Raw genomic sequence first — 19,207 nt, forward strand, 5'->3', positions numbered from 1 at the left:
TTAAATAAATAAATGAATTACTTTTGAATAAATTAATTAATGTTTTATTGATGTATTACATACATTATGTTTAAAGGTTGATGCCTATATTTTGTCGTATTCTCTGCGCCGCTGTGGTATACTCAGATCTTTCTTGTGATGCGATTTCAAGAGGAATTTCAGAAATTTCAGGTGTTACAGAAATCAATTCATCGTCCATAGAATCGGCTTTATAATAAATGCATATCTTATGCAATGCGCAGCACACATTTATAATTTTCGCTGCATTCGCCGGGCAGTAGTGCAGCTCTCTTGCGCCAAGAAGGCATCTCCACCTGTTTTTTAGGACTCCATTCGTACGTTCAATTATATTACGAGAGCTTGTGTGGACCTCATTAAACTTACTTTCAAAAAGCCATGGTTCCAAGGGGTATCCCGCGTCACCTATGAAGTTAACAATAATATAAGAAATTAATAATTGACAAAATTGTTTAGTATTTTTGGATTTTCAGAATGCGAATCTATTGAAAAATCAGAAAAACTCTCAGCAGCTAAATCTTTCTCAGACATAAAAAAAAGAAAATTAATTAACTAATTATAATTAATTATTTAAAAAGACAGAGAACCCTGGGCCCTGTTCGGTGTAAGAATTTTATAAAAAGGAAAGAAAAAGCTTTAAAAAAATGACAGGTTAAGTTATATGAGTCCAAGACCTTTGGAGACCTGTCAATGTTAGAGTACAGTATAAAAAAAGTTTTAATATTATACATTAAGAGCAAAAAATTAAACGATTATTTCAACATTATCAATGTTAATTTTGACGTTATGCTGTTGTAACTTATCCAAAACAACTTTTGTTTTCTTAACGCAATCTAAAAAACTTGTACCTTTAACAATTATGTCATCTATGTACCCTTACGCATAAACTAAATCTTTTAAAATTGTATCGATGACTTCCTGAAAAATTGAGCTAGATGCTTTTGCTCCATAAACAAGTCTTGCATATCTTAGCAGCCCTAAAAGCGTATTCACAGTGAAGTACTCTCTACAAGAGTCTGTCAACTTAATTGCTGAAAAGCACCCGTCAAATCAAGAATTGTGAAGTGAGTATAACCACTTAGATTCAAAAATATATTCTCGGGATGAGGAAGCGGATAGTGCTCGGTCTTCATATATTTATTTATGGAGATTTTGCAGTCCATACACAACCTAACTTCACCATCCTTCTTCATGACGCCTATTAATGGACTTGCCTATTCACTGTACCTGACTTTTTCCAAAATACCAATACCTATGTGTTGGGGGGATTCCAATATAAATCCCAGGGTCAAATAATGATAAGCTGTAATATAAAATCTTTGCAGTACCAATAAAAATAAAAAACACAATAACTAGTTTTTTTACCTTTTAAACTATTATGTAATAAATGTCTTTATTCTTCAAATATAAATTAAGAACTAACTTACAAAAGAAATTAAAATAAGAACTTAGCTTAGTCAAAGCGACTATCACTGTGGTGAATACACAAACTTAGTTTACGGAGAGGTGAATAACAAAAAAAGTTTACAGATTACTCAACTTCATTAAGAACATATGATAACTTAATTAGCGTTACGTTATTTTTTGAATTTGAATATAAATAATTTGAATTTAATAAAACTGACCTCAACACTATGAGTCTCTCAACCTCTGCAACATTTTTTCAGTTCAACCGAACGGAACTGAGTATGCCTTATATACCATTGCTCTAGTCTTTTCATCTATAATCACATCGGCCTCAAAACCCACAATCGGCTTTTCCAAATTCTTATCAAAAACGCTCACGTAATTTTGTTTTTACTTGTTAATAAAATCATCACAATTTTCAGAAATATCGGAAACCTTGCATATATTTTCAGGACTTACTTTTATTTCCTTGCAAGAAACATTCTCCACTTAGGTTACAAACCGTCCAACCAATTTCGCCCCAGCAAATAGACGAGTCAAATTAAGGATGAACCTAGAACTAATTGCAATACAATTTGTGTGAAAGAGGTCTTATTGTAAATTTTCCGTAGAACACGATGCCGAAAAGTCTACCTCTGTACACGGCGCGGATTTCCAAATATGGCGTTTTTTTTCAAAATGGCGTCCCATTATTCTACTTTATAGTGTATTCCTTCTTACATGCCCATATGGGGTATAATTTTATATGTTTTTAAGTACGGGGAATTCAAAATTTGTAGTTTAAACAGCTTATTTGTTTTCTATTACTAAACTATTATTATTGAGGTATCCAATAAATAATAAAAAAGCTAAAATCCATTAATTTAAAAATTCAACGGAGAATATCATAAAAAAAAATGTTTTTCTTAGAAAAAAGTGCTTTTGTTATATAGAATTTGTATTTTGTTTAATTTATACAAATTGTAAAATTTTTTTCTGAATGTAAAACTGAAATTATGATTTTCTTACAGCAAACGACGAAGGAAATCCAATTTATTTATTTGTATTCCACTTCATTTTGGATATTATTGAAGCATTACAACTTATATGGGTTGTTATGCTTAGAACTCATCTACCATACGCATGTTCCTGCATGCTCATGAACCAAAAGTGCGCCATTTCTATTCATTAAAACCCCCTTACTCGAAAACTGAACGTTCTGAAAGGTCATGACTTGATCTATCGAAATATTCAGTTTCGACCATTTTTTACTGGAATAAAGATGCAAATACAAGTCAAAAACTTTAACGTTTTCTATGCTTTCTTAATATACATAGGTTTGTACTAATAGAGAAACAATATAATATAAATGTTCAATGAGGATAATTATTTTTAAACTGGGCTAATATGCGACTCACACTTATAATATCCAAAATTCCTGTCTGTCGATTCATATTCATATTCATATCCATATGTTTTTTGTTTTCATAATAGTTGAGTCGAAAACCATTTTTATCAGTGTTTTTGTGAGTTTTATTATTTTGTAAATACATTTGTCTGTTGAATTTTTCTATGATAAAATAAATTTTTGTTCCCCACATTTTCAGTCGGAAACCAATTTTCATCAGTTTTAGTACCTAACATTTTTGTATAGTTTTTATTTCCTACGTTAACAACAAAATTTTGCGTGAAGTGCAACAACTTTGAAGTCAATAACTTTATCTATTCTGGAAATACATATCCGCATCGAACATCAGTTTTTACCAATTTCGTTTAGTATTTTTTTAGATTTTTATTTTTTGTTTAAAAATAAATTACTAAGTGTTGAAACAAATATTTTTTAAAAGAAATTTTGCAAAAATGTTTGAGTCAAAAATGAATTTTCAATTTTACTGTGGTTCGTGAGATATTTGGGTTCAACTAAAATGTCGCGACCTCTCAATTTGTTTTTAAATTCCTTTATGCATCTTTCAATGTTATTATCTGTTAAACAAAAGTAATTTAAAGTCTATAAATTAACTTGTTCTTGAGATATGGATGATCCGGAAGACAAGTACGTGCGGACTCACAGACGTACGAATGTGTGTACACACGCGTGCACATATATTTCTCTAAAAATCTATGATTTAGATTAGAGAAATGTAAATTTTCAAAAAAGAAATAAGACCGATTCCAATCACATTTTATGAGAAGTTTGAAATAAAAATTTTCAATTATAATTATGTCATATGTAGGAAAAGATTGAGAGAATTACTTAAATAAATTATAAAATACAATTCATGTTATTTCCCTTGTACATTTCAAATTCAAGAATTGTGGACAAAGGAACCGCAGTATCTAAAGGTATATTTTTGCCCTAACTTTTTACCTGAAATGCCTACGACAAAAAGCTGCTTCACGTAATTAAATTCACTTTGTTAGCATAATTATTCCCGTAAGGCCTTCATTATGATATAACAATTGAAGTAGGCTTCTATAGGGGTTTCTGGCATAGCACTCAAAAATATACTCCAGTTCAAGTACATAATGACGATGACGGTGGCGATGATGACGAGAATGACGATGATGATGGCTACGAGTCCTTAATGTATTCCCACTTTTCATCATTATCCTTTTTGTAGCAATCAAAATCATCATCATCATCATCATTATCATCATCATCATCATCTGCTTCAACTCGGAATGTAATCATCCCAAGCATTAAGTACATCTTCGCAAGCCCACATGCCTGGCGCAAGCAGGCATAGCTGTGCATAGCTTTCTCCTCCTCATTATTCAAGTATAAATCATGCTGGAAATCAAGAAGAGCACTTTATCTTTTTAGTTTAAATAGATATTTCGCTTAGAGTTTTTTTTGTATTTAACGGTACTTTGCAGACAAAAATAAAATAAAAGCAGGAAGTACCTATCTTGAACTAAGGCTGTGTTATTCTGTTTCGATGGTTGGGTGTCTTCGGCGGTTTTGTGCTTAGTGTTTGATTCCGTTCTTTGGGGAACTTTCGACTGTATGTCCCCCAACTCCAGCAAGCTTTCTTTCCATTGAGTTTATCTATTATCCTGTGAACCGAATTTGAATATCTTAAGTGCAGACGGTACTTCTCATGAATAAATGATAAGTGAAACACTAGCGTTCTTCCTTTTTATTTTCATCATAATCTTCATCACTTTACTTTGGGTTTATATTCATATCGTTTTGCCTGTTTTCTTATTCATTAGTTCAGTTCCATTCCCAACCTTCTTATTGCCCTGTTCTATAATGTTGCTAAAATTGTTATGGACTCTGGAGGCTGAAAAAAAGGTCTCTGAGTTGTTTTAAGAAAAACGCATGTCGAAATGAAGCAAACCTTTAAACATTTTCCTTATTTTTATTAACTTATCTATTACAGTTCAGGGCGAATAATGAGAAAAAAGAGAAGAAGTATCTAATGGACAGCATAGTTAAGAACGGATACTGAAACCAGCAAGCGCCAGTGGATGAAAAAGTAAATTATTTCGAATTTAAAGTTATTGTACAAACCTATACATACATAATACTAAAATTAAATGAATGTTTTTCCAATTTTAAAACAACATGTCGGTATAAATAATTTTTATTAGTGCAAGGAATTTGATATTCATTGCCATTTAGTTTAAATTGATGAATGCTTTAAGAGTTAAATCGGATCCAATTTTGAACTTCAATCCTTAAAGTAGGATGCAGTATGCAGACAACAAATTTTATTACTTAACGTTTTATTTGTTTTAAAATGTTGTTAAATGTGAATTTATAGCTTCGCTATGCATTAAATGAAACTTCTAATTCTTTTTGTAAATAATGGAATCCTTTTTTGAAGATTAACCCCATTTTAACTGGCTCATGCCTAGAACATAAGTAGGGTTTGAATACGACAACAACAACAACTTGATGGCTGGAATTACATATGAATTCTATTACAAAACTTCAAGACCTTGCTACTCAAAAATTCCATTTGATATAAATGCTTATGTATCTTGCTTTTCTAAAAGTTTACATTATTAAGCAATGAATAAATTTCAATTTGGTTTCAGTTTCGATTCTGTAACCATGGTTAGCTAGAGCAAATGTAATCGCAATAATTGCATAGCATAGGTTACGTCTTCAAGAATAGATGACACAAAGTAGTTATCCGTGCGCTGCCCACATATGTATGCTTATGGAAGCAGTAATTGGATATATTCATCAGATCTATTTTATTGCTATTTAGGGAGCATCTTCACATAAAGAGCTATTGACGCTCTACAGTCTACATATAATTTGTTAATGCTTCCATTATAAAAAGTTATTGTGGAAAGATTCAAAGGGCTTTTACTGTAAAATGTATAGGAATTGCCATCCATTAATTTTTTTTTTGGAATCAAAATATTTTATCTTTAAAAAAGTTTATAACTAACTAACTGTTGTTCTAAGGTCAAAAATAATCATCACAATGCTTGATTTTCCATAGAGATATGGTAGAGGGCTTGGTAAAGCGTTCAACAAAGACCCTTTTCAATGAAGATAACTGGATTCTTGAACATTAAACTAATATTTTGGCAAAATAAATGAAACGACAAATAATACAATATATTAAATAGTTCTTGTATGTTTGTAACAGGACTTATGACACGATTGAACACATAATTATTGGTTCGAGCTTATAAAACTACTAGAAGGTCATTGAAATTTATAAACATAAAAACTTGCGTTGGGAGGACCTTATTCAGGTGGTGTGATACGAATAGCAAAGCGGTTCCGTAAGCTTCTTGGTCAAAGTTCCATTCTCAGCAGGGCTGGCCCCAGACAAACTTGCGCCCTGTGCAAGATTTGTAAAAGCGCCCTTTTTTATATTTTCACACATAAACTGATACACAAGCATACGACTTTCCCACATTACCCAGGAGGCAGACTTTCAGTGCGTTTTTTGTTATTGAGGTATCCCAAGTAACCCTAAACCATAAACTAAAACGCACCTATGAAATGAGTAAAGGGGAAACGTTTAAACTTGGAAACTTAGTTTTATGGGCTTACATTTTGCAAATTCAGAAATGAGATCATCAAAGTCTAAAGAATTTAATAATTCCTTTTCAATTGACATTATAGATAAACCTACTAATCTGTCTTGAGTCATGGTTGTCCTAGGATAATTTTTAATAATTTTAAGTTTAGAAAAACTACGTGCTCCTCAAGCTACCGTGGCCGGTATTGTATTAAGGGTTTGGAGAGCAAATAATAAATTCGGAGTAAAATCTTCAAGGTTTGAACTAAAAATACAATTTAACACATCAAAACTTGGGCATTTGTGGTGTAACATGCAGGGATGTTACGGTTAACTCTTGAAACAATTCTTCTTCATCTAAATCTTTAAATCTAACTTATGTTATAAAATTCTGCAAATTAAGGCATGAAGCACGTACATTTTTATTTATTAAACATTTGCTTGTGTTGTATCAAGCTGTTCAAACATTTCTGTAATTGATTGAATGACTTGATACGATATTAAAAAAAAATCTACTTTAAATCTTTGTTTCAGGTCTAATATAGTTTCAGGACATTCATTCGCATAAAGTCTTTTTCCCCGTTGAGATCACAATGATAAAGCTTGAGGAAACATATTTAGTATTGCTAGCGAGCTACTAATACGCTCGGTTAATTGAACAAACCTACCCATATATTTTTTTTATCGTGCATTTCAACAGGTTATGCGGGCTCAGATTATAACAATAACTCAAGATAAGCTTTATGTTACTTTATTATAAAATCTATGTAATTTATTGAACTATCACGAATTTCTTTAAAATCTGTAGCCAAATACTTGTCTTTGATGAAGTAAACTATACATAACAAAGAAGGCACGTACAAAAGCCATGCTGCATAGAAGAAGATGATTTATAAAACATGGGCTGCGTGATACCAACGCACGCCCGGAAAGGCCTGAGGAGCAATTACAATTTATGTACACATTTAATATCAATAAATCACGTTTACAGTTATGCACCTTGCTACTTTGCTCAATTTTGTAACTGTAGCAGCGATTGCTAAAATCGATTTCCTGGATGTCGTTCTAGAGCTTAATGAAATACAAAACATTGTTAGCGTTATCTTACTGTACGCAAATGCGATCCAGGTTTGTGTCAGGCATGCAAAGCGGATCAATTTAATTTAACGAAAATAAAATGCAAAAATATAGCGTACAGGTGAAAAAACAAAAATATACTTATTTCTCTATAAACCAAGTCAGTTCAATTCCAATAATCACCTGCTTATGGTACCACCTTATGTAGCTGGATAAGGTAGATATTTTTCTCAAGGTAGACTCTGAATGTTGTGCTGATATTGTTTCCGATATGCGTTATATCCCGAAACTTTTCAATAATCTTTATTCCTGTAAGGTTCGGATAGGAGTTAAACATTGAAACGATTAAGACTCGTTGGTAAACGATCGCTGTCCTATCCATGGAGGGTAGTGAGCAGTTTCAGGCAAATAGAATCACCCACATGTATACTGCTTCCGAACCGATGGTAAATTATAAAAGTCTCCTCTACGATTCATATTGATCACAAAATCAACAAATTGAATATTTTATTTAACACCTTGATCCTTTATCAAGGTGTTCAATAAAATATATTATTAATTTAACTTCCACACATAAGTAGCTCAAACTCCTCAGGACGGAAAAGAATTTTGTTTAGGTAACTTGTTTGTTTTATTGATTTTACCTTAAGCTCGTTTTTTAATTTCTCTAATTTCTCCAAAAAATTATGGAGCTATAGGTTATTTTGAAAGTTTGCAAAGTAACATCTTTCTTTAACTGATTAGGCTTATCATGTGGGTACCCTCAAACTCGATCGATATCGATTGTCTATTCCGAAGTTTTCATTTTCTTATGAAACTTTTTAAAGACTGGTAGAGCTATTGAGGGGAGTGAACACCAATCTTGTTTCTTTTCAACAGATATGGGATTAGAACTCTATTTTCTCCCCTAAGAAAGCTTAAAAGTTTAATACATTCAGCATCGCTCAACAAAAATTTTTATTTTATAATTCCTTTTCCTTTCATTGAACATTTTTATGAGAACAGTTCCCCATCTTAATCTTTTTTCGAGACACTAAAGCTGTCTCATCATGCACTCACAATTGCTTCTTTTTACCAATAGTCCGTACTAATCGTGTAGTTGATTGTCAAATGTGGGAACTCCGTTTGGGCTGGAATGAACATTGCAGCGCCATGACTATTCTTATTCTGTCCCCCACATGGATCGTAGTAAAATGTCCTTTCAGATAAGTATCCGTAGTAGTAGGCTTTTCGGATGCTTGAAAAAACATGAAACGATTTCGTTACCTCCTCTTGTAACTTGGCATGTATACCACATGTAGTCCATTGATACTTTTGTAGCAGATGCGTGCATGTTAAGTTACTTTTGCATTTAAGGATGAATAATATACATATATACATATGTCATGTCCATTTCAATCTCTTTTTCTAAATAAACAGTAAGGTACTTGGCCTACACAACACAAGTCGTATCTGTACCGGCAGCGCACGACAGTTCACAAATCTTAAAAAAATTTTATTCAGTTCTACGAGTCATAAAGTAACGAACCACATTAAACACAATAAACTATCGAAAATCTGAACAAGCTTTAAAAAAAATGGTTTTATGCCGCAAAACAACACAACACATACATTAATATATGGTAGTTCTCTTTTATAGAAAATATTACCTTGAAGAAAAATATAAGGTACTTTTTTTTTTTAGTAGAAAATGACGACTTGGGAGTTTTTACTAGATGTAAAAAAGTATATCCATGTTTCATTGATGGACAAGAAAGTATGGGCACAGATAATAAATTTATTATCTGTGGTATGGGTCTGCAACCTAACGACTTTAACCTTCCGGCCAGCACGTTCGCAGTGAACAACTAGAAGTTGTGTTAACAACATCGGCTCTTGATCATCAATGACAAACTTAACGAACTCCACATTGAAACTAGCATATACGATGAATTCACTGACGAGACTTAAGGCCTAACTATAATAGACTTAACCGAAAGTAAGCTTATGTCAAAACCTAACGAAAAGTTATCGTCAAAACAAAAAGTAACCATAATGAATTCAAGTAACTTAAGCAAATTTGATATTTGCTTAAGCCAAAGCCATTTAAATGGCTCTTGCGTAATTGCGCGACAGTTAGCGAAATTTAACGAAACTGAGCAGAACGTCTATTAAGGTTAGTGACATATTAGTATGCGTACCTATTGGTTCGTTTAATTAAGCTGGCTTAAGCTCGGTTAAGTGTATTATAGTTGAGCATTTATATACCTTTAACACATTGCATTGACGTGACTATTTTTTAGTAACTCCGGACTTACTTAAAAACTGACTAACTGCGACACGCGGAATGCAATGCAATTCTACCTCCTCGTAGTGCATTCTGGGATATTTTAAATGAATTGCTTTACTCGACTCACAAAGATGAACTTATCATTCGACTTTGTCCTGAAAGTAAAAGTTTTAACAATCTCAAAAAGTAAAAATAAAGAAAAACCTTTTTCCTTGTCTGAGAATTCTTGTTAGAAATAAGAGTCTCGTGCGTATAGAGAGAAGAAACACTATATAACCGCATTAACTGGATTATAATCACAAAGGTGAGACAATTAAGTGGGGGAGGCATGGTTCCCCCTGCAACTCCCAGCTTGGCCAACTTTAAACTTTGGGTTGAGTTCATATTCGACTATTTTGCAAATTTTCTTTTAAAATTAAAGAAACTTTTGGGTTGAAGGAGTATACTTTGAATATTTTTCAATTATCTCAAAAAGTAGATAAAAAAGAAGACGTTTTCAATGTTTAGTAAAAATAAAATTAGTACAACATTTATTCCCTTTTTATCGGTGTCCATAATCATGAGGAAAATAATACTCAAAGTAATTTTCCAATTTGTTTTTTTTTTCATAATCTTTGACTTTGATATCAAGTTTTTCAAAAAGTATTGACTGACAAAAACCTTATTTCAAACTGATAGTACATATATTGTGACGAACAGGCTTTTAAAAAAGTATAATTAATATCTGTTTGTGTCGAGCCGTATATTATGTATGTATGTAAAAGATATTATTCCAAATATCATAAAGGAATGGAGAAAACAATTTGAAAACAAGTAAAATACATTATATTTTTGTTACTAAAAGTACAATATATCGTTTGGTACTTACTATAGTGAAGTAGTAATAGCTCTTTTGATGAAATTTTGAATACCATATGTTTTCAGTTCGTTGGTTTGTTTTTGTTTTTAAAATATAATTTCCAAATTATTTGGTATTATACATACATACATATATAAGCACCTACTTACCATATCGCTTATAAATAAAATAAAGTAAACTATATTAACAACTCATGCAGTTCATAGATACAACCAATAATCTTTAAATTCCTTTTATTTTGATATTCGTATTATACAAACTTTAAATACATTATGATTTAAACTTATATTAAATTATGTTAAATGGTGAGTTGTCACTGTTAGAAATTATGGATTAATTGTTCTATGGATTATGACCTAGATGTAATTTAACATTAATACATACATACATTTACGTTTTCATATAAAATTTGTTATTAGATTATCTGAACCCAACTACGTTAAATTAAATTCATAGTAAGGTTTGTCGAGGCATGAATCAAAGACAACAAGATGTTGGCAATAAGTTGGTCACAGGTAGGCAAGTAACCATATATAAAATGATGTTGAAATTTGTTTTCATGCCAAATGTAGAAGTAAGGTATCAGTCATTCCTTCTGTTTACAACTAGGCCACAAAGCTACTACACTACAACAAACTAAAAGATATCACTCGTGATATCTGGGCAGTGTTTCATTTAATTTACATATAAGTTATTGTTTATTTTAAAATAGTTTTTCTTATACCAGTACGTAATGTTAATAGGATGGTATTAATCATATCTTTAATTATATAAACGTAGTTTGTTGTTGTTGTTTGTACAGTCTCCTTTTTCGATAAAACAAATATTAGACAAGGGCCTTGACTAATTTTTATATATAAATATTTGCAATTAAAAATTAATTTCGTTAAATATATTAAAATAACTATATTTCCTTAGCACAGATAAATGTTTTAATAATAAGTTTCTTAAAATAAAATTATTTTATTATATTCTAAAAACTTAATGAAATAACCAACTAGTTTGTCGTGATAGTATAGTACAAAAAATCGTTTGAATTGGTTTTAAAACAAAAAGCGGTCAAACTTATAATATTCTTTTTGAAAACTTTTACAAACTATCAAAAGTTTGTGTGGAAAAAGAATATTGTAAAAGTGTATTATGTAAGCATGTATACAAGTTAACTATTCTTTTTTATAATCTTATGATGTTTAAACTCCCCTTGTTGAGATTTCAATGATATTATGTAGTCTTGAATTATTTTAAATTGAAAGTACAATAATTTCAGTAGGTAAAAAATATAGTTTGTAATACTTATTGTATTTAATTTTACACAGTAGAGTAGAGGCAATCTTTCCTTTATTTAAACATGAATAGTGTACTCTTGGCGCTCTTGTTCCTTTTTTTCATGATACCTGTAAAGACAAAGAAAACAAACATTTAAAATAAAATCATGTTATTCAATTTTGTTTTTAGTTTAGGTTGCTTTATTTCTGCAATACTTATTTTAGAAATTTTATAACAAGTTATAACAGATGATTTCTATTTGAAGTAATAAGTCAGTTAGTGGCTGCTAGATTGACCTAAATTTCAAATTTAAACTTCAAATATAAATTACATTGTACTTTAGTATGGTAGCACTGGTGATATCATAGTTTATCTCACCGAACAAATCTGTAAAGCGTAACCTTCCCCCAACGCCACTATCCATGGTTGAAACTTCATCTTTTGGAAACTGATCACCTACTCCTCTCCTAATTGCTCGCAATATGTCTCATCATTATAAGAATTGAGTGCGGGAAAAAACGTATTTAATTTGACTTTGACTCTATTAAAATGAAGTTAATAAAGGGATTTTAGTTGACCAGATAAAACACAAATACAACAAATGTAAAATGAACACTTCAAATGTCATTTACATAGGTTGCTTTGAATTTTTCAAAAGGGTCTGTTCATGTTTTTTGAGTTTTTTGCGAAAGTTTCTTAACTTCAATTAACTTTACATTGAAAAATGAAAGTTCGTGGTTTGAGAAATGTTTCTTTTATTAATGTTTTTGATATAAGGGTGTTTCTTATATAAACACACAATTCAAAATAAAAATATGTGGGGAAGTATGTACACGGTTCTTTTTTCAAGTTTCCTTTAAGCTAGGTTTACTTATAAAAAATCTTCGAAACTCATGCAACAATGTTGGTTTTTGTCCTTACATTGGCGCTACACCCTTCTGTACAGTGTACAAAATATGTTAATTTTAAACACATACAGAATATAAATAATAAATAAGAGATGTGACCCATTTACAACTTTAATTATTTTACTTGAAGTGAAATGCAACTTACCTTGCCAACAGTGAGGTTAATTCCTCCTTGCCCATTTTCTGTAACTGCCCATCCTTATTCTCCATCACTCTCTGCACTTCTAAATCTAACGCCAGTTGTTCTCTTTCACATTCTGCCTCACTGAACCCTCGAGAGTCTGTAAATATTGAAGGTAGAGGGAACCCCGAATGGTTAGCATTACCTTCTTTGGACGACGCTATAACAACTACTTTAGCTGTCTCCGAATTAACCTCACTGTCTAAACTGAAGGATTTGAAGAGTAACAGTTGAATACGCACAATCAAAGATGTAAAAGAGAAGAATAAAATTTTGAAAAATATTTAGAAAATAAAATTATTATAAAAGTACATTTTTTGTGTATAAGTTTCTACTAAATGCAAACATAAGCTTAAGATCATCGCACACTCGGTTTTGAAAAAGATTTCCTATACGAGAACAGATTGAATTTGTTATTAAGAACTTTTCCGTCAAAGATGATCATTGTAATGAATGATTTGTGTCAGCGTTGCCGCCAAAAAATAAATTTTCGTGCCACGTTTTTTGAAAAACCTGCCATTTATGAAATGTTCGTGCCATACAAAAATAAAACTCAAGTTGTTCTTTAAAAATAAATATAAATTGAATACTATTACTATTAAAAAAAATCACTGCCTCTATTCGTGCATGAGTAGGTACTATTATTAAAAATATGTATAAATAATATAAAAATATAAAGACGTAATAAAGCTTTGTTATAATAAGTTAAATAAATAAATTAGCTGAAGGTTAAAATTTTGACAATTATTAGGCCTAATAATTTCATTAAATGACATTATAGCATTAATTGTTTTGTATGACAATTTGTTTTAATATTATTTAGCCTTAAAAACACTCGTTTTGTTGATGCACTTCCGTGAGGCAAACTAAGAACAATCAACATAAATTTGGAAATATTAATGAACATTGCTTCATCAATTATATTTTTTTAATTTATACAACTTAAGCCTAAACGTGTTTAAATCTTCAAGAAAAACGCTATCCCAATCCAAAAAAATTTTCTTATAACATCTTTCTCGCACTATAATAGATGAAAAAATTCTGATATCAAAATATTGAAGTGTGGCAAAATATTTTTTATGTTTGGATTATTTTTTAAACGCATTTATAACATTAACATTAAATAAAGTTTTCTTTTAAATTCTTGTGAAATTTTTTTATAGAATATTTGATAATCTTTTAAAACATTTAATTTTTCGTTAGTCTCGAAATTTCGAACCTCTTCTGAACATTGAATTCCTAAAAAAATGTCATCTATTGGCTTACAGTTTTCAATTTCATAGCAAATATCATCTTCGTTTTATGAAGAATTAACATAATCTTTTTTTAAAATTTTTTTTAGGAAAATTTGGTGAAAAATAGTTATATTTGAAATTAATACATTTATTTTTGGGGCTTCGCTTTGAAATGACAATAAGTTTGTCTGTAGAAAGTAGAACGTAAACCAAAAACTTGAAAGACGATTTTATTCTGTTATCATTTAGTAGGTCAAGGAGTCTTTTTGCCTTTTCACTGTTTTCTTCTTTTGCAGCAAGTAGAAAAAACGAGACAAAACCATCCATTTTTTTAACAAACATTTAATGCACAAATGAAAGCCAGAGAGTTGAAATCATTTTTGGAATTTTGTTTTGTTTAATATTGAAATATTCTTGAAAAACTGCCATTTAACTTTGCCGTTTAGAACTGTTTTTTAAAAAACTATATACACCTCTGGCTAATTCATGTATTTCTTTCGGAAAAGTAGAGCACGCATTGGAAATACATATTTGCAACGAATGTAAAGTGCAACTGCTTGAGCAAATATTGAACTCCCCCTTTTTTACCAATTAAGTTTGATATGGGAATATTATAAGTTTCTAAAAAATTAAGTATGGTTCTTGATAAACTGTTCGTTTGATGAATATTGACACTGCGTTTACACTATGAGTTTAAATTTATGTAAAAGTGTCACCGTGCCACGAGAAAATTTCCGTGTCAAAATGGCGAGATCGTGCCACAACGCTGATTTGTGTTTTATGTCACTGTCAACAATCTTCAGTTTGTGCACCTTTTGAGGTTATCATGGTTGGATGCATAAATAATTATTAACTTCCCATAGGAAGTTATTGTAATGGGTCCGATTTGTCAAATTGAAAATTTTGACATTTCTCGACGTTTCAAGGTCAATAGAGTCGAAATAAAAGATTTTTAGAAAGATGTCTGTGCGTGCGTGTGTACGTACGTTCGTACGTCCGTACGTCCGTACGTTCGCGACGTTTTTTTTGTTGTCCATAGCTCAAGAACCAGAAGAGATATCGACTCCAAATAAATTTTGTTATACAGATAATAAGGCAGAAAGATGCAGAAAGGGCTCTCAAGAAAATTGCGTGGGTGGTTTTTTTACCATAGCAGTTTAAAAAAAAGGTGAACATTTTGGTTAACCCTAAATATCTTACGAACCAAAAACGTTAGAGACTTGAATTAAATTTTATATAATAAACTTTAACGTGATCTCAAAGACGTATATTTTTTGAAAAAAATCTATCTAACGGTTTTTTTTATAAATCAAAAAAACTGAAAAAAAAATTTGTCACCTCCAAAATTTAACGACTAAAATATAATTTCATCTCCAAAACAATTTTGAGCAACGGAGAACAATGTTTTTGAAATCTGACAAAATTTTGAGAAAAATCGAATTGACAGTTTTTTTTATAAAAAATAAAAATCTAAAAAAAACATTACTCAAAGTTGGTAAAAATTGAATATCGATTCAAATATCTTTTCAAAAACTTGAAGTTTAGGCTTCGACCTTATTTTATCTTATAACAAATATTGTTTTCAACATTCGATAAAATTTTGAAAAAAATGGAAGTGACAGTTTTTTTACAAAAAATAAAAACCTAAAAAAAAAATTAATAAAAGTTGGTAAAAATTCATTTCCTACTCAAATATCTTTTCAAAACTTTTGAATATTGGCTTAAATTCAATTTTATCTTTCAAAAAATATTGTTTTCAACATTCAGTAAAATTTTGAATAAAATCAAATTGATAGTTTTTTTACAAAAAATTAAAAACCGAAAAAAAATTATTAAAAGTTGGTAAAAATTGATTTTCGACTCAAATATCTTTTCAAAACTTTGAAATATTGGCTTCAAACTAATTTTATCTTATAAGAAATATTGTTTTCAACATTCGGTAAAATTTTGAGAAAAATAGAATTGACAGGTTTTTCTACAAAAAATAAAAACCTAAAAAAAAATGTATAAAAGTTGGTAAAAATTGATTTTCGACTCAAATATCTTTTCAAAACTTTGAAATATTGGCTTCAAACTAATTTTATCTTATAAGAAATATTATTTTCAACATTTGGTAAAATTTTTAAAAAATTCAAATTGACAGTTTTTTTACAAAAAATAAAACTCTAAAAAAAAACAATACTAAAACTTGGTAAAAATTTACTTTCGGTTCAAATAGCTTTTCAAAAATTAAAAATATTGGCTCCAAACTTTCACAGAAAATATTGTTTTTAATGTTCAGTAATTTTCATAAAATTTTTTCATAAAAAATAAAATCTACAAAAAATAGTACGCAAATTTGGTAAAATTGATACGAGTACATATTATAGACAAACTTTTAAGCAAGACAAATCGACAGGCGGGATGGGAAGTTATCAGTGTGGGTCGCATCCCAGCCTCTTTTTTTAATTTTTTAAATAAGCCGCGTTAAATTAATAGAAATTGTGGTGAGTTCTACACCGCACTCACCCCGAACGTTTTGCCTCAAATTACATTAAGCGTGGTAACCGGGAAACTGCCTTAGAGATGTTAAGAGCGCCCTTGTACAGTCAAAAATGTGTTTAAAAAATAATTAAAAAAATAAATACGCAATAATAATACATATACAACATTCTTCGATAAAAACTATATTTCCAAATCTATACTGTTAAATTTAGAGTCAATCAGTTGAAAATTAAATGAGTTATGAGTCAAGCAAACTTGAAAAAGGCTATCGGCATTCTTGCGATAGACGCAAATTTTGAATATACAAAAACCATTAGTTATTGTGAAATACCTTTTATACAAGAATTTGAAAACCGAGTACTAAAAGTTTTTTTCCTGGACATAATCTTTTTGCACAGTATTTTTGAGGGTGCTTCAAAATAAAAATTATAAATAAATATGTATAAACAGTCAATTAAAAAAAAACAGTCTACCTAGTGACTTACGACTCTCAACCATTCGTGTGTACAGGATTAGCGGTCCTGTATCAGACCGCATCAATCTAAGAGGTGGAATAAAGCCGTCGTCGTTAGGTTAGAACGCCCGAAAATTAAATTGTTGGTTGAAGACATAGCTCTAGCAACGTGACCTCGAACGAGTTTTATCACGAAATTGTCAATTCCGTTGTATGGACCCTCGCTCAAACAACCGAAACTTGTCCATCTAGGAAGGGGCAACGTTGAACCACACAGGACAACCATAACCGATCATCGGCCGTGTAAGGGCCATGTAGCAAATAATCTTCACTCTGGGGTCAAGCTGATTGCAATAAAACAGTCGTCAAAGCGAAAGCTCCTCTGGCCCTGGTCAGAGCAGCATTTATATGTTTGTCAAAATATAAATACTGATCTAACCAGATAACGAGGTACTTCACTACACTTTTGCTCGCTAATCGCTGCCGGTGAAGATCAACGATGACCATCTTGCGCCATACAGTCCAACGCACTAACCATCATGCCACGGGAATTGTGACCAACTTTAAAAAATTGACATTTTTGAACCTAACAAAAATAAAATATGGCCATACAGCACTGGAAAAAGTGAAATAAGGCCTCAATTTTCAATTTGGTTTTAATTCGCTTTAAAAAACGAAACAATAATAGTTTAATATTAATTCCATTTAATTTTTTGAAGAAATAGGAAAAAATCAGAAAGTAATGTCATCTTTTTTTCTCTTCATGCTAAATTCATCATTTATCCAACAATTCTGCCATTATTAAAATAAGTTCAAAATCTATCTTGTATATAATATTTCAATTACCAAATCGGATCTTATCACCTGCGTACATATGATTGTATACATACATATTGCCTTCCATAGAACTATAATAATCGAAAGACTAAAGCTTTAAGTCGAATGAGTGTTTATATAACTTACATTGTTTATGAATATGGGTAAATCTAAATCAATGTTCAGAACCAGTGCTCCACTATCGTAAACGCCTTTATTTTATTTTTCGTTCTGTAATAGTTGATGTTAAATGTTACTTATGTTTTGTATTTTGTGCGTATGTTAGGCTATAATTGTATTATGTTCTTACTAACAACTAACACATGCACTTATGATAAGTAGTGTAAAAGAAAAATAATTTATAATTATATTGGTTTGTATGTTTGGCTAAAGCAGTTGACGCAATCTCACTTCCAGAGGGCAAGTGCGTCTTTTGTCTATTTCCTGTATGTGTCTCGCTAATTAGGTGACCGATATCTAATTGATACATTTAATTCATAAGAAAAACATGGTTTTGAAATACTGGAAAATTTCTTCTTCCTCTTTAAACTTGAGGAACTTTAAAATATTTCATTAGTTTTTACATTTTTTAATCAATATTTAATAATAATTATTCTTACATCAAATTATAATCCCTTTTATTTTATACATAACTGTTAGTACCTGTTTCTAGAAAAAAAAATAAAAAAGAGGCTGGGATGCGACCCACACTGATAACTTCCCATCCCGTCTGTCGATTTGTCTTGCTTAAAAGTTTGTCTATATGTATTTTTACCAAATTTGCGCACTATTTTTTATGAAAAAACGGACTGTTGGATTTTTATATAAAAATTACTGAATATTGAAAACAATATTTTCTCTGAAATAAAATTCGTTTAAAGCCAATATTTAAAATTTTTGAAGAGATATTTGAGTCGAAAATCATTTTTTACGAACTTTTGTTAATTTTTTTTTCGGTTTTTAATTTTTTGTACAAAAACTGTCAAATCGATTTTTTTCAAACTTTAACTGAATGTTGACAATAAGATGTTTTAAAAGATAAAAGTAAATTAAAGCCAATATCTCAAAGTTTTGAAAAGATATTTGAGTCGAAAATCAATTTTTACCAACTTTTATACATTTTTTTTTTAGGTTTTTATTTTTTGTAAAAAAAACTGTCAATTAGATTTTTCTCAAAATGTATCCTTATGTTGAAAACGATATTTCTTATAAGAAAAAATTTGTTATAACCTATTATCTCAAAGTTTTTAAAAGATATTT

The 19,207-nt window shown here is 30.3% G+C and overlaps 1 protein-coding gene across 3 annotated transcripts in view; it reads right to left on the reverse strand.

Annotated features, from left to right (window-relative positions):
- Nucleotides 1-10,819: 10,819 nt before the first annotated feature.
- LOC129954222 (cell adhesion molecule Dscam2) overlaps nt 10,820-19,207 on the reverse strand; it is a 108,967-nt gene continuing 100,579 nt past the window's right edge. For 2 of the 3 annotated variants that reach the window (XM_056067981.1, XM_056067982.1), the window contains exons 33-34: nt 12,923-13,165; nt 10,820-11,997 (exon numbers count right to left, since the gene is read on the reverse strand). In XM_056067981.1, the coding sequence (XP_055923956.1) occupies nt 11,946-11,997; nt 12,923-13,165 (295 nt within the window). In that variant the 3' untranslated portion in view covers nt 10,820-11,945. Of the gene's footprint in view, nt 11,998-12,922; nt 13,166-19,207 lie in introns of those variants that run through there. The other variant, XM_056067983.1, reaches the window with a different exon arrangement.

This window comes from Eupeodes corollae, chromosome 1, assembly GCF_945859685.1.
Source record: "Eupeodes corollae chromosome 1, idEupCoro1.1, whole genome shotgun sequence".
Lineage (NCBI taxonomy): Eukaryota > Metazoa > Arthropoda > Insecta > Diptera > Syrphidae > Eupeodes > Eupeodes corollae.